Consider the following 22,891-nt stretch of genomic DNA (forward strand, 5'->3'; position numbering starts at 1 on the left):
TATGTTAAAAGAATGCAAAGGACATGTTAGAAATTGGTCATGACATGGTTCAATGACTTTTGGCAGAGTGATATCCCTTTCATTTTGAAAATAATATGAAATTTTCAGTTTCCATTCATTATCTCCTCTAGGGTATTACTCATTCAACTCAAATTTGACATATGGATACGTCAAAGAAATGCGCAGGTCAAGTTTGAATTTTGTCATGGTTCGATGAATTTTGGCAGAGTGATGCCCCTTTTACTTTGAAAAAAAAGAAGGAAATTTTCAGTTCACATTCATTATCTCCCCAACAGTTGTACATATTCAACTCCAGTTAAAGATATTGATATGTCATAAGAATGCATTGGTCAATTTCGAATTTGGTCATGGTTTAATGATAGCTGACAGAGTTATCCCTCTTGAACTTTGAAAAAAAATCAGAAATTTAAAGTTTCCTTTCATTATCTTGTCAATAGTTGTACACATTCAAACTCAAATTTGACATATAGATACATCCTAGGAATAAGCAGTTCAAGTTTGAATTTGGTCATGGCTCAATGATTTTGGACAAAGTTATCTTTGTCAAGTTTCATAACTCTGTATTGCATTTGGACAAAGTTATGCCCCTTTTTAAGTCTTTAAATTTACATACAATCAATACTAGACAATATGTTGTGTCCGCTCTATAAATTCTATACTAATTGAAAGATTTTCTTCAAACTTTACTCAAATGTTCATCCCAACACAAAACACATCTTACCCTTGTGCAAGCTTAAGGTCAAGGCCACACTTGAAGGTCAAAAATTGACTTATAACATGTTAAGTACATTGGGAAAATGAAAGGTTATTTGTAACTGTTTCGAACATGATTTGATAATATATATTTATACTATTACCTGTACAATCTTTTTTTCAGCAGAGATAATTTTTATGCCCCCGCCATGTAATGGCCGGGGCATATAGTGTTACCCTGTTCCGTCATTCCGTCCTTCCGTCCTTCCGTCCTTCCGTCCTTCCATCCTTCCGTCCTTCCGTCCTTCCGTCATTCTGTCATTCCGTCATCATCAGTTTCCGTTCATTATCTTAAGAACGGTTGGGCATATTCAACTCAAATTTGACATATGGATATGTCATGAGAAAATACAGGTCAAGTTCGAATTTGGTCATGGTTCGATGATTTTTGGCAGAGTTATGCCCCTTTTACTTTAAAAATAATATGAAATTTCAGTTTCCGTTCATTATCTTAAGAACGGTTGGACACATTCAATTCAAACTTGACATATGGATATGTCATGAGAAAATACAGGTCAAGTTCGAATTTGGTTATGGTTCAATGATTTTTGGCAGAGTTATGCCCCTTTTACTTTGAAAAAAATATGAAATTTTCAGTTTCCGTTCATTATCTCCCCAATGGTACAACACAATCAACTCAAACTTGACATATTGATATGTCATGAAAAAATACAGGTCAAGTTCGAATTTGGTCATGGTTCGATGATTTTTGGCAGAGTTATGCCCCTTTTACTTTGAAAATAATATGAAATTTTCAGTTTCCATTCATTATCTCCCTCAAGGTACAACACATTCAACTCAAACGTGACATATGGATGCGTCAAAGGAATGCGCAGGTCAAGTTCAAATTTGGTCATGGTTCAATGATTTTTGGCAGAGTTATGCCCCTTTCACTTTGAAAGTAATATGAAATTTTTCAGTTTCCGTTTATTATCTTCCAATGGTACAACACATTCAACTCAAATTTGACATATGGAAATGTTTTTGGAATGCTCAGGTCAACTTCAAATTTGGTCATGGTTCAATGATTTTGGCAGAGTAATGCCCCTTTCACTTTGAAAATAATATGAAATTTACAGTTTCTGTTCATTATCTACCCAACAGTGTCACATATTCAACTTTAATTTGACATATGGATATGTCAAAGGAATGGGCAGGTCAAGTTGGAATTTGGTCATGGTTTGATGATTTTTTGGCAGAGTTTGTCTCTTTCACTTTGAAAATAATATAGATACATCTTAGGAATAAGCAGTTTAAGTTTGAATTTGGTCATGGTTCAATGATTTTAGACAAACTTATCTTTCCTGAATGTTGGAAAAATTTTGAACTTTCAGTTTCACCACTCATTCTTTTAGCCATTATTTTGGCTGCAAATATGCAATATGCTATTTCTAAAAGGTTAAGACTGAATAATTTCAGTGCCTTGAACATTGTATGGAAATGGTTTGTGTTAACATTGAAAAGTTTTAAGGGCTTTGAACTTAAAATGAAAAAAATAATTAATGCACCATCTGAAATTTTGGCTGCATGCGGGGGCATCCGTGGCATGATGACACATTTCTAGTTTTTAATGTATTTGTGCCTCTTTAGTTATTCCCTTAACCACCTTTCCAAGTCGTCTTCTGTCAAGGACATTGTTGGGGGTATGAATCACATTCAGCGATAGTTCTAGTTGATTTTGGGGTCAAGGGATCAAAGATGAAGGTTGGATTGACCTTGTAGTTTAAAATGGTTTTTCGATCAATTACTTGACAAGCTATGGGCTGTTGGCCCTCAAATTTTGTAGGTGCATTGGTCTTGGCCAGTAGATGACCCTATTGATTTTGGGGTCAGGGGGTCAAAGGTCAAGGTTGCATTGACCTTGTATTTCAAAATGGTTTTCTACCAATAACTCAACAACTCAAGTTGCCTTGGTTGATATTTTTTATTAAACTAAAAATCCTTTTGGTATACACATTTTAAGGTCTTATGTAATATAACAACTTGTCTGTCATTAATGAGGCCTACATGATTCATAAAATTTATGCATATATTATTTGGTAAGATTTGTAATATCTTTGTCATAAAACTGCTGCACACAACCTTTGCAGTCACAATTACCTAGTGACTGATCATGACCATTAATTAATCCTTATTGATTTTTGGTCAAAAATCAGTCGTAATAACCTGATTTAATGACTTATTGGCTGCCGATATGGGGCATACATGTTTTACAAACATATCTCGTTATGTTAAAGTTTTAAGAAATTGCCATGCTATGTACTTGTAAAGCATCTTTAAATAACTAATTTGGTAAACAGTGATTTGCAAGCTGTATTGCCAGGTACATAGGGCTCTTCCTTCATCAATTATTTCACAAATGTTGTTTTATGACAGTGTTTTTGTGTGGCATAAAAACCCATACCACAACATGACAAAGTTGAAAGAAAATTTGTCCAGTATTCTTATCTGATGCAAGCAACTTGAACTTAATTGCATAAAAACATGATAGTGCAGGTGCAGAAATGAGGAATTTCTAAACACTTGTAATGCCAATCAATTTACTGCAAAACTGTCTAATAGAGAACAAGATTAATTGTATCTGGTGAAACAACAAATAAAATAATGTTCTGATATTTTTTTTTAATCAAGGGGGAAGAGTGAAGATATTCTAAATTCAATGTCTAAAGAAATGATACATGAGATGGAAAGACAAAAATGTGAAAAAGAGGAGATGGAGAGAATGGAAGAGGAGAAACAAGGGCCCATACATTATTCTGATGTACAACACAATGGTATGCAAGGGTATATTTTTAAAGTTCCAATATTTCATTCAGTAATTAGTATGTTTCGGCCGTCCGTTGGTTTTTCCTTGTCCCCCAAATAACTTATGATAATCTTTTGACCCACAGTCTTTATATTTGGTATATAGATTGGTCATGATTAGTAGAAGACCCCTATTGATTTTGAGGTCACCAGGTCAAAGGTCAAGGTCACAGGGGCATTGACTAAGATTTTTTTTCCACCCAATCACTTAAGATTCCTTTGACCCAAAAGTTTCATATTTGCCATGTAGGTTAGTCATGATTAGTAGATGACCCCCCCCCCCTATTGATTTTGAGGTCACTGGGTCAAAGGTCAAGGTCACTGGGGCCTTGACTTAAAAAACGTTTGTCTGCCCAATAACTTCAGAATCATAAAACACCCCCAGACAAAGCCGCATGAATGGGGGTGGGGTTTTCAAGTCATGCAGATGCAGTTTCTGTTTTGAGGTCGGTAGGTCAAAGTAAAGGTCACTTATCTTTGCCGCTAAAACCATGTAGAATACATAACTTAGCAGTGCACTAGCTTACTAACCTCAGATTTGGCAGGGAGGTTGTCCTTGAGCTCTAAATGACCACTATTGATTCTGACAAAGTGGTATGCAGGGATATTCATGCCATGACAGTGGCAGCTCTAGTTTGTAACAGCCTCTTAAAACACATATGGCAAACTTTGACTAGAGAATTGTAAGTAATGTCATAAGTTTGAGGATAATGCACTGATACTGGAGTTACTTTATTCCAGGAGAAACAACTATTCCTTTAGGCACATTTCTTACAGTTTTCAATGTTTTATGTACACAGAATGATATCTGTTCCTAAGTATTTATTTAAACTTTGCATGATCTTCAAATATGGTTAAGTAATAATTTGGTGTCACCCATCTCACTTTTGAGTCTTTAACATTGAAATGCAAAGCACCAATACATAGGATGTCATTATTCACCCAAAGCATTTTCACTTATAATGTTATGCACCTGGTTGCCCATCTGTTACAATTTCATGTCTGGTCTGTATCTTTTGAATCGGTAGAAGGAAATAGAAACTATTTGGCAGAAATGAGAGGTTGTGCAGAGCTCAGATTTGACCTCTCTCAGTCAATGCCACAGTAATTTTGTATATATTCAAAATTTAGTGTCTGCTCTATATCTTTTGAACCAATAGAGAAAAATTAAAACATTATGGCAGAAATATTACTTATAATGTTACCGAACACAGGGTTAGGCTTCGTGATGTCAAAATTGGGCCTGCTCAAAGGATAACTAGGAAAACATATTTAAGTATCATTGCGTGCAACTACAATGTAAAGAGCAAAGATGTATAGCATGTAGTATTTTATAATTAATCATTACGAAACTGAATCATGCCCCTTGGTTCAATAATGCAGTGACAGGGAAAGGATTTTTTTTGATGAGACAATATGTCTCATGTTCCAGAAAAAGTTTGAGACATTTTGGAAAATTTTGAGACATTTACATATATGAAACTCTGTCAAGCATTTGAAAAATATATATTTTGAATTTAAAAAAGATACACTTGGAATAAATGTTATAGCAATCTCCATGTTTTGGGCTAGCTTGGGGCCACAAATGCTCTGGATATGAAGCTCTTAAGCTTTAGTTTTCAAATCACGACAACATCTTATAAAATTGTATTTTTTTTCATTGTGGAAACACAAGGCAGACAGAACATGGCCCCATCTTCTACAAATAGCCATGCTCCTCAAGGTCAATATAATAAGTTTGCACCATCAAATTTGCCAATCAGAAAAAGGTGGAGCCAATAATTCTGCAAGGGAGGCATTCCTATCCTTTTTAAGATATATGCTAGCAGTTATATATCATTGTGATTACAAACACATATTTATAATATTTATAACAGCTGTGTATTATGTAAAATAGACATATAAATATGCCTATTTTGAATAACATTTAAATTATAAAATACACATGAATAGAATCAAAAACATCATTTCAAGTCAGTAATGAGGTTGCAGGGTTCCCACGCTGTCCGGGAAAACGGGAAATGTCCGTGAATTTGAAAACGCTAGCTCCCGGCCTTGAAAAGTCCGGGAATTAGTGTTGATACAGAAAAAAGTCCGGGAAGGTACGGGAATTAGTCTGGAAAAGGGGAGGTAAATCAAACAACCAAAATGGCGGTCTTAGCACAGTATATTGATTTCCGCATCTTGAATGTTGATGATTTTTCGATTTACAAGTGTTTTAAGAGGCCAATTTTGACATTTATGAGATTTAACATTTATTTTCTGGTTACTATTGCGGTTTTGTATGGAAAATCTTATAAGACAGTCACAAATCGACCTCAAGTTTGCTTGATTGGCCTGTGCTCAAAGCACATGAAAAAGATGAAAGCTCACAGGTATGGTTGTTTCCTTGGGCAATGTTTTTTATCCTAATTGCTCACAACCATGCTAAAAGCCAAAGGTATATCAAATTCAATATAAAATTAACAATAGTATTACATACAGGGCGTCCATTAATGGAAGTTTGGGAGTCATTTACTCCCTGATTTTGGTTTGTGACTTCTTTAAGGTGATTCTGCTTTGTCAGCCATTTTTGTTTTCACTATGTGGGTCCAAAGTGAAAGTAGGCCTAAATTCATATAACAACAAAGCTCACATTGTTATATGATGAGCCATTTGCAAGTACACTTCCAATTCTATGTTTTAAAGACTATTTTAAACAAAAATAAAAATGATAACAATAAGAAAAATTACCTTGAATGTGCTTCATTTCTGAAGACCAAAAACAGTCTGTTGCAAAGTTTTATGCACATTTCATGAATGGCAAAATCCTTTTTAAAGTCTGTTTTAGTGCCTACAAAAGCTACTTTTTGCAGAACATACAAAAAACTTTAAAAAATATAAACCTTAGGAAATTAGTTTATCTGACTTTGAAAAAACATGGCCTCCATGTCATGTGAAATAAGTAGTACCATGAAAATAAAAATAATTTACCTATTTCTTCTGAACATGACAAACAGACACACTTCACTGTTACACAATAAAAAGTTTAGATTTTAAAGTCTGATTGTGTTTTCATTTTGATTGTAGTTCATAAGGCTATAAATGGTGATTGTCTCCTTGCACTACTTTTTTACAAAAAATAATGGAGGCCATGTGCTTAGAAGGACATGAGATATGGATTTATTTGGAGTTAAGTTTTGAAAGATTTTTGTATTTGCTGCAAAAAATAGCTTTTGTAGGCACTAAAACAGACTTAAAAAAGGATTTTGCCATTCATGAACTGTGCATAAAACTTTGCAACAGAATGTTTTTGGTCTTCAGAAAAGTAGCACATTCAAGGTAAATATTCTTATTGTTATCATTTTTATTTTTGTTTATAATTGTCCTTCAAATATAAACCTGGAAGTGTACTTTCAAATGGTTCATCATTTTAAAATAAGAGCTTTGTTGTTATATGAATTTTGGCCTACTTTCACTTTGGACAGACTTTGTGAAAACAAACATGGCTGACAAAGCGGAATCACCTTAAGTTCTACTTTTCCTTCTTTACCTATATAATGTGACTTCCAATATCAGAGATTTTGCAGTGTCTGACTTCCAAATTTTGGAACTTAGTGGAAGCCCTGATTACATACATGAACTATTGTAAAGGCAGAGCACAGCCAATTGGCCACACGGGTAGCACGAAATACCTAAGTATAGCCAATATATACTAAAAATAATGTGTTGTACTAATAAAATTGTGTTTTAATCATGAATACAATATACAATTTCACTAAGATGTAATCAAACATACCCAAATATACATTTTTGAACACCGCCCCCCTCCCGTAGCACTGACTTAAGCAGAATACAACATTTAAACATGAAAGTTGTGAAATTTTGAATGTCGAATCACCTGCAGGCAGTTTTCATAATTTTACCCTTCAGTGTGACATGCTTTTGCCATTCTTTGAAGCCTTTAAGTGGACTGAGGTCAAATGTGTGGTAACTTATTTAATAAGTACTATGAATATCTGGTCAAAAAGTGATCCCTTGAAACATTAAAAACAGCAAAATTACATGAAAATGGCACACAACCTGCAAAAACAGTTTCTGTCACAAAGTACATTTCATTATTTATAGACACTGAATGTATTTCTTAGATAGAGTTAGATTTATGTCATGAACTATATGTATTATATTGGTGTTGCTAAACATTACCATGAACATATTCAAAGGACAAAAAAAATCAAATAGCTTGAAATTTTATCTTCTAAAAAGTCCTTAAAAAATCAAAAAAGGTCCTTGATAAGTCCTGGAAAAGTCCTTAAATTTTCAAAATATCTAAGAGTGGGAACCCTGAGGTTGGGAAGTCCTCAATTGCCTAAACTATAGCAGTTACTGTATGTCTTTTTGGCTGAAATGAGCTTTCCTGCTTCAACTGGCCATTCTGGTGATCTACAAATACAAAATAAATAAATAAATTACTATAAAATTGACTTCATCTAAAATCAGTCAAAAAAATTAAACAGATATGAAATACTTTTTAACAATGAAGAATATTATTTTTTTAATAGGTTTTGTGACTGGACACTTCAGCACTTTACATTTATAAATAATTTCATATTTGAAAGTATTAACATTATTAACACAGTAAACAGTGACTTTTAATCGGTCATTAATGAAATTTTATTATAATTGTCAAACTGATTTAAATATTTCAAACTGTTATTATTTTTTATCAGTAGACAGTCAACATACCTAAACTTAAACAACATCACGGATGATCTTTCATCTCTCTAATTCAGTACTAAAACCTTTTGACCACACAATTCCCTCATGTATTTATCAGTGTTCCAAGTTGGAGGATGAAAACATAAATTATTCCAACTAACATAATGTCACTTTAATCTGACATATTCCCGAAGTGTAAACAAACAATCATGCATGACCTTTCACATTTGGGCCGCTTATGTAATTTACAGGGCAGCTTATTGATTTTAAATGTGCTAGTTGTCGGATACTTTAACCTTATGTCGAGGCCAGTAAAATTTGCCAATTAAAGATTTTATGTGCTAGAATTAATATTTTGTTGCATTTGCCACCACTGGGGAAAGACAATCCTTGGAGAAATACGACTTTTTAACAAAGGCCCATAGCAATTTGTGTAAACCTTGTGCAATTTTTATGAGACTTTTATGCGACAATTTTCGTAAATGTGCGATATTCTCGCAAATCGCATGCCTTTCCCTGTCACTGATAATGGCCCTGCCCCAGGGGTCACTTGATTTATTTAGACTTTTATATGAAAATCACATCTGAGACTAACCGGTAATGTGTGAAACTAGAATGCCCAGAGCTTATATATTTTGCATGGAACATCACTTTGTGGACCACAACTTAACTGGTATTAATTATGCCCCTTGGGTCAATATTGGCCCTACCTCGGGGATCATTTAGTAAATAAATTTAAGTATAGGAAAACAAATTTAAGTCTTTTTATCTAGAAAAAGAGATATTGATACAGTCATGTTGTTGTTGACATTGCTGATGCCATTGTTGTCCAAAAACTTTGGATACGACCTTTATTTTGACCAGACTGAACTTGACCTTCACTCATAAGTGACCTTGTCCAACATGGTCAAATATTTGAATTATAATTTGATTTTTGGCTACAATTTGCTGAACCATAACTCCATCTTGACTAATTACAGAGTTATTGCCCTTATTGTTACTTTTCCTTGTCCGGAGCATAACTTGAAAACTACTAGTTGGAATTGAATACAACTTCATACAAAAGTCAAACACATTAAGAGGAAGTGCAGTGCATAAGAACCGTAACTCTGTCCAGAGTAATTATACCCCCAAAAACGAAGTTTGGGGGGGTATATAGGAGTCACCCGGTGGTCGGTTGGTCGGTCGGTCGGGCGGGCGGTCGGTCGGTCGGTCGGTCCAGACGTCCGTTGCATTTTCCTTGTCAGGAGCATAACTTGAAGACTAATGATTGGAATTCAATATAATTACATACAATGGTCAAGCACATTGAGAGGAAGTGCAGTGCACAAGAACCATAACTCTATCTTGACTAATTACAGAGTTATTGCCCTTTGTTACTTTTCCTTGTCCGGGGCATAACTTGAAAACTACTGGTTGGAATTCAAAACAACTTCATACAATTGTCAAACACAATAAGGGGAAGTGCAGTGCACAAGAACCATAACTCTATCTAAAGTAATTACAGAGTTATTGCCCTTTGTTACTTTTCCATTCCTTTTGTCCAAACCATAACTTGAAGACTAATTGTTGGATTTCATTATAACTTAATACAATAGTCAAGCACATTGAGAGGAAGTGCAGTGCACAAGAACCATAACTCCATCTTGACTAATTACAGAGTTATTGCCCTTTGTTACTTTTCTGTGTCCGGGGCATAACTTGAAAACTACTGGTTGGAATTCAAAACAACTTCATACAATTGTCAAACACAATAAGGGGAAGTGCAGTGCACAAGAACCATAACTCTATCTAAAGTATTCACAGAGTTGTTGCCCTTTGTTACTTTTCCATTCCTTTCTTTTGTCCGGACCATAACTTGAAGACTAACTGTTGGAATTCAATATAACTACATACAATGGTCAAGCACATTGAGAGGAAGTGCAGTGCACAAGAACCATAACTCCATCTTGACTTATTACAGAGTTACCGCCCTTTGTTACTTTTCCTTGTCTAGAGCATGACTTGAAAACTACTGGTTGGAATTCAAAACAACTTCATACAATGGTCAAGCACAATAAGGGGAAGTGCAGTGCATAAGAACTATAACTCCATCTTGACTAATAACAGAGTTATTGCCCTTTGTTACTTTTCCGTTGCTTTTTTTGTCCAGAGCATAACTTGAAGATTAATTGTTGGAATTCAATATAACTTCATACAATGGTCAAGCACATTGAGAGGAAGTGCAGTGCACAAGAACCATAACTCCATCTTGACTAATTACAGAGTTATTGCCCTTTGCTACTTTTCCTTGTCCAGAGCATAATTTGCAAACTACTGTTTGAAATTCAATACAACTTCATACAGTTGTCAAGGACATTAAAAGGAAGTGCAGTGCACAAGAGCCATAACTCCATTTTGACAAAATACAGAGTTACTGCCCTTTGATACTTTTCCTTGTCCGAAGCATAACTTAAAACGTACTGGTTGGAATTCAAAACAACTTCATACAATGGTCAAGCACAATAAGAGGAAGTGCAGTGGACAAGAACTATAACTCTATCTTCAGTATTTATAGAGTTATTGCCCTTTGTTTCTTTTCCTTGTCTTTCTGGACTTATTACAGAGTAATTCAATAAAACTTCATCAATGGCCAACCACATTGAAAGGAAATGCAACATACAAGAACCACAACTATCTTTAATTGCCCACAACCATAACTCTATATTTCAATTCTTTTACAAGGTATTCTGTTACTAGTAACATCCTCATTTCTGAAGCAGTCTTGTGGGGGTATTAATCACATTTAGTGATAGTTTTAGTTATTGAGTTAATGCCATTTGTTACTTTTCCATTGCCTTATTCTTGTCCAGAGCATAACTTGAAAAGTACTATTTGAAATTCAATACAATTTCATACAATGGTCAAGTAAATTGAGATAAAGCACAGTGCACAGAAACCATAACTCTTTCCTCTGACTCATTTAAGAGTTTTTGCCCTTTGTTGTCTCCCGCCTTTTCGAAGAAAAAAGGGGATATAGAAATATGCTCCGTCCGTCTGTACGCACTCACAGGACAGTAATTATGTGGCTAGAGGGACAATAACTGGTAACTGTTCTTTCTCTTTGATGTCATTCATTCCGTTATGCTTTTATGTGACTATTTTCTTTTGTGTGGCAAAAAAGAACAATAGAGAGTAGAATAGAGTAGCCACATTATTACTCTCCTGTCTGGACGTTCGTCTGTCCGTCACACTTTCGTGTCCGGTCCATAACTTTGTCATTTTTTAAAGGAATCTGAAATAACTTGGCAAAGATAAGACGATGTGTCATTTGCAAAATCAGACCCTTACCTCCAGGGTCAAGGTCGCACTTGCTCATTCAAGGTCAACATTGTTTATTTGAGGTATATGTTGTGTTCGGGCAATAAATTTCTTAATTTTTAAGGGATTTTGTAAATACTTGCCACAATTGTTCACAATAATGAGACTATGTGTCTTGCGCAACAACCAGTCACCTACCTCCAAGGTACACACAATGATGTCTGGACTGTAACTTTGTCATGCATCAAAGGACTTTACTATAACTTTGCATCAATGTCTATCACATCTAGACGATGTGTCGTGTCCAATAATCACGTCCCATCCCTAAAGGTCAAGGTCACACTACCATTTTGAAGTTCACTTTAACACAATTAGAGTTTATAGGTACACACATTCATATCCGGCTGTAGCTTTGTCATGCATCGAAGGATTTTAAATTAACTAGGCATAAATGTCTACCACATCAAGACGACATATCACGACTAAGACCCATGTTCCTACCTTCAAGGTCAAGGTCACACTTATAGTTTGAAGCTACTCATTCTCTTGAGAAGAGTTTGAAGTTACACATTCATGTCCTGACTTTGGAAGGATTTTAAAATAACAAATGTCTACCACATCAAGACAATGTGTCAAGGCTCATGTTGGTTTGTCCGTCATTGTGTTCCCACTTACACAACAATCAAGTCCAGACTGTAACTTTGTCATGTATTGAGGGATTTTGAAATTACTTGGCACAAATGCCTATCTCATGTCAACATTCTGTCATGTCCAAGAACCACGTCCCTTCTTCAAAGGTCAAGGTCACACTTATATTTTGAAAGTTCATGCTATCACAATTAGAGATTGTAGGTACAATAATACAAAGAACAATATTCAGCAATCAGTTACTTTCATTCTCTTTTCTTTTCATAATACCTGCATGCTTAGGAAACCTTTTCGGGGGCATTTGTCACTTATGTGACTGCACGCTCTTTTTTTTTTTTTGCAGTACTAGGTTAAAACTTTGTAAGCAATAAATGGATTGTCTTCATACTTTGGTACAACAATCTTTGTGACAAGACAAAAAAGAAGTTTTAATTTAAATTGACCTTGACGTTAATTTGGTCAAATAAGTGAATTTTGCAACTATTAGCCATATCTTTATTATGTCTCTCAAAATAGATAAATAAAGAATCCCTAAAGAAAGCCCAATACAGCAAAATTGAAAATGTTTGAGCCTGTTCATGGACGGTACTGGAAAGTGCAAGTTACCGTTCACGCCCTCTAGCACCGGCTTAAGCAAAAATTCAACATTTAAACATGAAATGGTAGAATTTTGAATTATGAAGCCTGCATATTACAGATAAGACGTCACAAGACAAATTTAAAAAGCAGGCAATATATCCTGAGGGTGATTCAACATTATTCAAGTAGGAATATTGGAACCACTGAACTAGAAAATTCCGAAAAGATGAAACTAAAAATACCACAAGCACAACAATAATGTCGTGCTGAACGATCTTCAAGGATCGAAAATATAACATCATTGATTAAATGTACGGGGTGACTTTTTACAGCCGCCACACGGCACAAACAACACGGATGTGATCATAAAATAGAAAATTTTGGAAGACATTGTTTTTGCCTTCCCCATCTCTCTGTCTGGGTGAACATTAGTCCTGGCTGTAGCTACTGTTCCCTTCTATATTTATGAAAATATCCTCTAAATACTGCATTTTTTAGCTCGACTATTCGCAGAATAATCGAGCTAATGCAGGCATCTATTTGTCAGCGTCGGCGTCCCTGTGGTTAAGTTTTTGTGTGTAAGCTTGTACTCCATAACTACTGAAGGGAACGGATTGAAACTTCATACACTTGTTCTCTGCGATTATTTGATATGATTGGCATAAGTCCCAAGAGTCTGGATTGCTTTTTTGCATAATTATACCCCTTTTTCGACTTAGAAATTCTTGGTTAAGTTTTTGCATGTAAGCAAGTATCTCAATAACTACTGAAGGGAATGGATTGAAACTTCACACACTTGTTCCCTGTGATTATCTAACATGATAGGCACAAGTGCCATAACTCTGGTTTGCTTTTTAGCTCACCAGAACAGAAGGTTCAGGGTGAGCTTTTAGTATTAAAGGGGGATACTCCAGCATCCGGGGTCACGCGTCAACAATTGGCTTCTTCTCTGAAACTACTGGGCAGATTTACCTCAAATTTCGTCTGTAGCATCCTTATGACAGCCACACTTTGATTTGCTAATGCTATTTCAATTGGCCACTTTTAGGGGTCAACAGAGCTAAAAATAGAAAAACCTTTAAACATATTCTACTACTAAATTATATGATGGATTATCACCAAAATTTGTCTGTAGCATTCTTAGGTAGTCTTGTATCAAATATGGTCATTTAAATTTGATTGGTCCCTTTTAGGGGTCTCTAGAGCTAAAAATAGAAAAACCTTTAGACATCTTCTTTACAGAACCAATTGTTGGATGATCACCAAACTTTGTCTGTAGCATTCTTAGCGAATCTTTTAGCAAATTTGCTCATATTAATTTGATTGGCCTCTTTTAGGGGCTGCTAAAGCTAAAAATAGAAATACCTTTAGGCATCATCTTCTGCAGAACTAATTGATGGATGATCACCAAATTTTGTCTGTAGCATTCTTGGGTAGTGTTTTATCAAGTTTGCTCATATTAATTTGATTGGCCCTTTTTAGGGGCTGCTAAAAGCTAAAAATAGATAAACCTTTGAACATCATCTCCTACTGAAATAATTGATGGATGATCACCAAACTTTGTCTGTAGCATTCTTAGGTAGTCTTTTTATCAAGTTTGCTCATATTAATTTGATTGGCCTCTTTTAGGGGCCGCTTAAGCTAAAAATAGAAATACCTTTTAAACGTCTGGTTTTACAGAACTAATTGATGGACGATCATCAAACTTTTTCTGTAGCATTCTTAGGTAGTCTTTTATGTTTTACTGAAAAGCAGTTGTTTCTGCTGAGCAACAGAGGGCCATAATGGCCCTCTTGTTTGCATATTTATGCCCCTTTTTCGAATTAGAAATTCTTGGTTAAGTTTTTGCATGTAAGCTTGTATCTCCATTTTTACTGAAGGGATTGGATTGAAACTTCACACACTTGTTCTCTGTGATTACCTTATATGATTGGCACAAGTCCCATAACTCTGATTTGCTTTTTTGCATATTTATGCCCCTTTTAAGACTTGGAAATTCTTGGTTAAGTTTTTGCGTGTAAGCTGGTATCTCTCAAACTACTGAAAGGAATGGATTGAAACTTCACACACTTAATCTCTGTGATTATCTAACATAATTGGCACAAATCCCATAACTCTGATTTGCTTTTTGTTCCCCCACTTTAGTGGCGGGCATTTAGATTTACCTTTGTCCGTCTGTCCTTCCTTCGTCCGTCCGTTCTCTTTTGTGTTGCACGTAACTCAAAAAGTATTTGACCTAGAGTCATGAAACTTTACAGGAATGTCGATCAGCATGTGTAGTTGTGCACCTGGGTATTTTTGTCTGGATATTGATAGTATTTTCAGAGTTATTGCCCTTGACTAAGTAAAATTTTGCAATTTTTAACTTGTGTCGCATGTAACTCAAAAAGTATTTGACCTAGAGTCATGAAACTTTACAGGAATGTTGATCAGCATGTGTAGTTGTGCACCTGGGTATTTTCATCTGGATATTTTTGGTATTATTAGAGTTATTGCCCTTGACTTAGTAAAATTTTGCAATTTTCAGCTTGTGTCGCATGTAACTCAAAAAGTATTTGACCTAAAGTCATAAAACTTTACAGGAATGTTGATCAGCATGTGTAGCTGTGCACCTGGGTATTTTCTTGTGGATATTTTTAGTATTTTTAGAGTTATTGCCCTTGACTTAGTGAAATTTTTTGCAATTTTCAACTTGTGTCGCACGTAACTCAAAAAGTATTTGACCTAGAGTCATGAAACTTAACAGGAATGTTGATCAGCATGTGAAGTTGTGCACCTGGGTATTTTTGTCTGGATAATTTTAGTACTTTTAGAGTTATTGCCCTTGACTTAGTAAAATTTTGCAATTTTCAACTTGTGCCGCATGTAACTCAAAAAGTATATGACCTAGAGTCATGAAACTTTACAGGAATGTTGATCAGCATGTGTAGTTGTGCACCTGGGTATTTTTGTCTGGATAATTTTAGTATTTTTAGAGCTATTGCCCTTGACTTCGTAAAATTTTGCAATTTTCAACTTGTGTCGCATGTAACTCAAAAAGTATTTGACCTAGAGTCATGAAACTTTACAGGAATGTTGATCAGCATGTGTAGTTGTGCACCTGGGTATTTTCATCTGGATATTTTTGGTATTTTTAGAGTGATTGCCCTTGACTTAGTAAAATTTTGCAATTTTCAGCTTGTGTCGCATGTAACTCAAAAAGTATTTGACCTAGAGTCATGAAACTTTACAGAAATATTATTCAGCATGTGTAGTTGGCACCAGGTATTTTCGTCTGGATTAATTTAGTATTTTTAGAGTGATTGCCCTTGACTTAAAAATTTTTGCAATTTTCAACTTGTGTCGCATGTAATTCAAAAAGGATTTGACCTAGAGTCATTAAACCTCACGGGAAGGTTGCTCAGCATATTTAGTTTTGCACCTGGGGTTTCGCTTGTGGATTTTTCCAGTATTTGTAGAGTTATTTCCCTTGACTTAGTTAAAAACGTTTCATTATGTTGTTATTTGTTCCTTGAGTGCTTGAGTTAGAATCAACAAACTTTACAGGACTAATGATCAACATCACTAAATTACAGGAATAATAATTCACATCACTGTGAAGCTATGCACCTGAGACTTTGCATGTGGATTTTTTTCAGTTTTGTTAAAGTAATTGCCCTTGACTTACAGTAGTATAAATTTACAATTTTCAACTTGTTCATGCATTAAGCTCAAAAAGTATTTCACTTGTGGGCCTGAAAGTTTACAAGAATGTTGGTCAGCATGTGTACTTATGCACCTTGGGGTAAGCTTGTGGATTTATTCAGTATTTGTAAAGTTCTTGCCCTTTACTTAGTAATAGATTTTTAGTTTTCAAAAAATATTTGACTTAGAGTCAGAAGATTGACAGAAGAGTGGTGCAGTGGGGGCACTGGTGTCCTATGGAAACATTTCTAGTTTGCATAATTATGCCCCTTTTTCGACTTAGAAATTCTTGGTTAAGCTTTTGCGTGTAAGCAGTTATATTCATATCTACTGAAACGTTTTTGCCTTTTAGTGCCCCCACGTTAGTGGCGGGCATTTAGATTTACCCTTGTCCGTCTGTCCTTCCGTCAGTCCTTCCGTCCGTCCGTTCACTTTTGTGTCGCATGTAACTTAAAAAGAATTTGACCTAGAGTCATGAAACTTTACAGGAATGTTGATCAGCATGTGTAGTTGTGCACCTGGGTATTTTCGTCTGGATATGTTATTGCCCTTGACTTAGTAAAATTTTACAATTTTCAACTTGTGTCGCATGTAATTCAAAAAGTATTTGACCTACAGTCATGAAACTTTACAGGAATGTTGATCCGCATGTGTAGTTGTGCACCTGGGTATTTTTGTGTGCATATTTTTAGTATTTTTAGAGTTATTGCCCTTGACTTAGTAAAATTTTGCAATTTTCAACTTGTGTCGCACATAACTCAAAAAGTATTTGACCTAGAGTCATGAAACTTTACAGGAATGTTGATCAGCATGTGTATTGTGCACCTGGGTATTTTTGTCTAGATATCTTTAGTATTTTCAGAGTTATTGCCCTGGACTTAGTAAAATTTTGCAATTTTCAACATGTGTCGCACATAACTCAAAAAGTATTTGACCTAGAGTCATGTAACTTTACAGGAATATTGATCAGCATGTGCAGTTGTGCACCAGGTATTTTCGTCTGGATTTATGTAGTATTTTTAGAGTTATTGCCCTACACTTAGAAATTTTTTGCAATTTTCAACTTGTGTTGCAAGTTTCTCAAAAAGGATTTGACATAGTCAATAAACCTTATGGGCAGGTTGCTCAGCATATTTTAGATTTGCACCTGGGGTTTCGCTTGTGGATTTATCCAGTATTTGTAGAGTTATTTCCCTTGACTTAGTAAAAAGATTGACAGAACAGTGTCGCGGTGGGGACACCCGTGTCCTATGGACACATTTCTAGTTTTGGGACAATTTTATGCATTTATAATAATAAAGCAGTGATTTACTTGATAAAACATCTTTATAACAAGCCTTTGTACCTTTTTGGACAATTTTTATGTATTCATTAGGTAAGCATTATTATACTCAATGAAACGCCCTTGTGACAACTTTTTTGAAGATGAGCATCGCAGTCCTCTGACAGTTCTTGTTTAATTCTGCAAATCAAATGATTTTCTACGGCTACTTATCATGCTTTTAGTACATAAATATCCTCTGATAATTTAACGGTGATATGTTAGTGTTTCTGTATATTCTTATGTGGATTAACGCATCATCACAACAATTTAACAGTCATCCCCTTAATCTATCCAGACTTGAAAAATAATTGTCAGTTATCAATATTTTTATTTTAATAAACAGATTGATGTTAGAGTAAGATATTTGCTACAAACATTATTTGATTATTAATGAGCTCACCTGAGCACAAAATGCTCATGGTTTACTAATGTGAACCCTTAGTCAACAGTTTCTTTTAACAACATCTCCTCTAAAACCAAAGAGTGCACATTAACCAATTTTTACAGGAATAATTCTTGGGTGGTCCTTTTTCAAAAGTGTTCAAATGGTTCTGGTGTGTTGTATAAGTAGGTCAAAAGAAAAGTTTCAAAAATCCAAATTTTAAAAAAATCTTCTTGTCTAAAAGTACATGGTCCAGAGCTTTAATATTTGGTATAAGTTATCATCTATAGGTCCTCCTTTTGTACCAAAGTTGTTCAAAATTTGCCTATAGTGTCCAAATTGCCCCCACCCAAGGAGTCATAGGGTTTTCTTATATTATGTATATGGTAAAATCTTAAAAAGTCCTCTCCTCTGAAATGACAAATGCTAGAGGTTAGATATTTGGCATGAAACATTGTGCAATTGACCTCTTCCAAGTTTGTTCAAATTTTAGCACTGGGGTGAAAGTGGCCCTGCTTTAGGGTCTTTGATTTTTATTATGTACATTAAGTACAAATTTTTTCCCTGAAATGACATAGGCTAGAGCTAATATATTTGGCATGAAATATTGTCTAGACCTCTATCAAAGTTGTTGAAATCATGCCTCTTGTGTCAAAATTTGTCTTTCCCCAGTTGGTCATAGGTTTTATTTATATGTTTATAGTAAAAACTTAAGAAATCTTCTCCTTTGAAATGAGAAAGACTAGAGGTTAGATATTTGGCATGAGACGTTGTGTAGTTGACTTCTACCAAGTGTGACTAAAACAGATGGGTTTAACAGTAATATAAAAAAGGAGTTAAACAAAGTTCATGTACAAACACATCATAATGATTAATAAATGATTTTGTTTAAACTAAATACTCTAAAAAAAGCACATTCACTAACATGATCACATTTTGAACAATTGTAGAGATACGTACACATGGTGTTGGGTATTACAAGTTTGATAGAGAGGAAAATGTCAGAAAAGAACAGATGGAACAACTAAATAAACTGAGACAAGAGGTAACATAATACGTTCATAGTGTGATCTTTTATGAAGATATAACAAAAACCTTATCGTGTTATACCTTTTTGTGTTGCCTGCTACTGAGTAGCAGCGTCATATAGGGATCATTATCCCCGTTGATGGAATCGGGAGAGGGATATTGTTTTGGCGTTTGTTTGTCCATCCCTCCGTTCGAATTTTGTTTCCGTGCTATTTCTCTGCAACTAATGGCTGGAATTCAATTAAACTTTATGGGAACCATCAATACCAAGAGGAGGTGCGCATATCGCTGCCTTGTTTCTGTCAGACTTATTATCACAGATTTATAGCCCTTGATTAGTTATGCAGTATGCATATGAAGCAATAGTCGTTTCCGCACTATTTCTCTGCAGCTACTGGCAGGAATTCAATGAAACTTTATGAGAACCATCAATACCAAGAGAAGATGAGCAGATAGTTGCCTTGTTCATGTCAGACCCTTCATCATACAGTTATGCCCCTTGATTAGTTAGCAGAATGCATACAGAACAATAATAGTTTCTTTGCTATTTCTCTGAAACAACTGGCTGGAATTCAATGAAACTTTATAGGAACCATTAATACTAAGAGGAGATGCACATATTGTTGCTTTATTCCGGTCAGACCCTTGAGCATAGAGTTATGGCCCTTGATTAGTTATGCAGTATGCATATAGAGCAGTACTCATTTCTGTGCTATTTCTTTGCAACTACTGGCAAAAATTAAACAAAAATTTTTTTATTGGAACCTTCAATACCAAAACGAGATGAGCATATCATCGCCTTGCTCCAGTCAGACCACTCAACACAGAGTTATGGCCCTTGATTAGTTATGTAGTATGCATATAGAGCAATAATCATTGTGGCGCTATTTCTATGCAAATTTCTATGCAACTTCTGGCTGTAATTCAAGAAAACTTTATAGGAACCATCAATACGAGATGTGCATATAATGGCCTTGTTCCAGTCAGACCCTTCAACACAGAGTTATGGCACTTAATTTGTTATGCAGTATGCAACTACTGGCTGGAATTCAAGAAAATTTTGTGGAAACAATCAATACCAATAGGAAATGAGCATATGGCCATCTTGATACTGTCAGACCCTTCAACACAGAGTTATGGCCCTTGATTAGTTATGCAGTATGCATATAGAGCAAAAATCGTTTCCGTGTGCTATTTCTCTGCAACTACTGACTGGAATTCAATTAAACTTTATGGGAACCATCAATACCAAGACAAAATAGTGACATTTCATTAATAAAATGGGTTTCATATTCTTATTTTGATGTCTTCATACAAAAGGCTAGGTTCACTATATGTGAAAAAATGCCCTGTTTCAGAAATTCATCAAAATTTCAGCAAAGATTAATATTTTTGTGTTGAATAAGAAACAAGAACAACTTAGGCATTTTTATGCCCCAACAAGGTTGGGGGCATATAGTGTTGCACTTGTCCGTCCGTACGTCTGTCTGTCCGTTCGTCCATCCGTCCGAATTTCGTTTCCGGAGTAGTTCTCTGCAACTACTGGCTGGAATTCAACGAAACTTTATGGGAATCATCAATATCAAGAGGAGATGCGCATATCGTCAGCTTGTTCTGGTCAGACCCTTTAACTCAGAGTTATGGCCCTTGATAAGTTATGTAGAATGCATATAGATTAAAATTTTGTTTCTGGTGTAGTTCTCTGCAACTACTGGCTGGAATTCAACGAAACTTTAGGCGAATCATCAATATCAAGAGGAGATGCACATATCTTCGGCTTGTTCTAGTCAGACACTTTAACTCAGAGTTATGGCCCTTGCTTAGTTATGTAGTATGCATATAGAGTAAAAATTGTTTCCGGAGTAGTTCTCTGCAACGTAACTGACTGGAATTCAACGAAACTTTATGGTAATAATCAATACCAAGAGGAGATGCGCATATCGTCGGCTTGTTCTGGTCAGACCTTTTAACTCAGAGTTATGGCCCTTGATTAGTTATGCAATATGCATATGGAGTAAAAATCGTTTCCGGTGTAGTTCTCTGCAACTAATGGCTGGAATTCAACGAAACTTTAGGGGAATCATCAATACAAAGAGGAGATGCGCATATCGCCGGCTTGTTCGGGTCAGACACTTTAACTCAGAGTTATGGCCCTTGATTAGTTATGCAGTATCCATATAGAAAAATATTTGTTTCGTCGCTACTTCTCTGCTACTACTGGCTGGAATTCAATGAAACTTTATGGGATACTAAGAGGAGATATGCATATAGTCGCCTTGTTCCAGTCAGATACTTATAACTCAGATCTATGGCCCTTGATTAGTTATGTAGTATGCATACATCTCATTGTCAATTCCAGATTTTACAATTTAACACAAAGTTATGGCCCTGTTATTGCCCTGAATATTTATCAAGTTCAAAGAATATTACTGTTTATGTACTTATGCACCTTGGGAATTGCTTGTGGATTTATTCAGTATTTGTAAAGTTTTTGCCCTTGACTTGGTAAAAGATTTTTAGTTTTCAACTTATGCCACATGTAGCCCAAAAAGTCATAAGATTGACAAAACAGTGGAGGGGGGGGGGGGGGAACCCGTGTCCTAAGGAGACATTTCTAGTTTTTTTAATTTTTATCATTTTAAAAAGTAACAAAAAAAACATTATTTTTGAATGACTAATGATTGTCTATATACTTGATTCAGACAAAAGATGAGAGGTCAAAAAGTGAGAGAATTAAGGAAAAGAGGAAAGCTGCACTAGCTGCAAGATTAGCTGTGGTAAAACATAGGAAGAGAGTGAAATTAGGTCTACCAGAATGTGACCATGGTAAAAATTTTTCAATAATGAAGGAAAATTTGCTGTATTTTGTATTCAAGCAATGAGCAGTTGATAAATTCATGTAATAGAAAAGTCCTGTTTTAATAAGTGATAAGTAAATTTACTTAATTTATTTATGTATGAGTATAGATTTTTATTTAACATGTATTTCAAGTTATTGTCAAGTTCCTCAGGGAAATGACAATTGAACCATGGTTACTAGTTCTCTCATACAGAGTGGATAGGTGTTTGGAAGATTAAACAATATTCTCATTAAGTAAAAACCAGATGTTATATTTATTATACCCATAGGTGGTAGCTTGAGTCAGCTGGTTGTCCATTGCAGATTTCTTATCTGAGACATGACTCTGTAGTTGTATACCTGTGTATTTTTGTGTGGATATATTCAGTATTTTTAGAGTTATTGGCCTTGAATTAGTAAAAATTTCCAATTTTCAACTTGTGTTGCTCGCATGTAACTAAAAAGTATTTGACCTAGAGTCATGAAACCTTACAAGAATGTTGCTCAGCATGTGAAGTTTTGCACTTGTGTAACTCAAAAAGTATTTGACCTAGAGTCATGAAACCTCACTAGAATGTTGCTCAGCATGTTTAGTTGTGCAGTTGGGTATTTTCGTGTGGATATTTTTAGTATTTTTAGAGTTATTGCCCTTGACTTAGTAAAAATTTGCAATTTTCAACTTGTGTTGCACGAAACTCATAAAATATTTGATCTAGAGTCGTGAAACCATACAAGAATGTTGCTCGGCATGTAAAATTGTGCACCTTGGTATTTTAATGTGGATATTTTTAGAGTTATTACCCTTGACTTAGTAAAAATTTGCAATTTT

At 35.1% G+C, this 22,891-nt stretch overlaps 1 protein-coding gene across 2 annotated transcripts in view; it reads left to right on the top strand.

Moving 5' to 3' along the window:
* LOC132743674 (coiled-coil domain-containing protein 174-like) overlaps positions 1–22,891 on the top strand; it is a gene marked incomplete at its 5' end in the record, with an annotated part of 65,573 nt that overhangs the window by 19,787 nt on the left and 22,895 nt on the right. For both annotated transcript variants that reach the window (XR_009627600.1, XM_060732226.1), the window contains 3 exon segments: positions 3,406–3,548; positions 19,145–19,239; positions 21,926–22,049. Coding sequence is in view for 1 of the 2 variants with exons in the window: in XM_060732226.1 (XP_060588209.1) it covers positions 3,406–3,548; positions 19,145–19,239; positions 21,926–22,049 (362 nt within the window).

Source organism: Ruditapes philippinarum, unplaced genomic scaffold (genome assembly GCF_026571515.1).
Source record: "Ruditapes philippinarum isolate M1 unplaced genomic scaffold, ASM2657151v2 ctg485_1_1_1_1, whole genome shotgun sequence".
In the NCBI taxonomy this organism is placed as follows: Eukaryota; Metazoa; Mollusca; class Bivalvia; order Venerida; family Veneridae; genus Ruditapes; species Ruditapes philippinarum.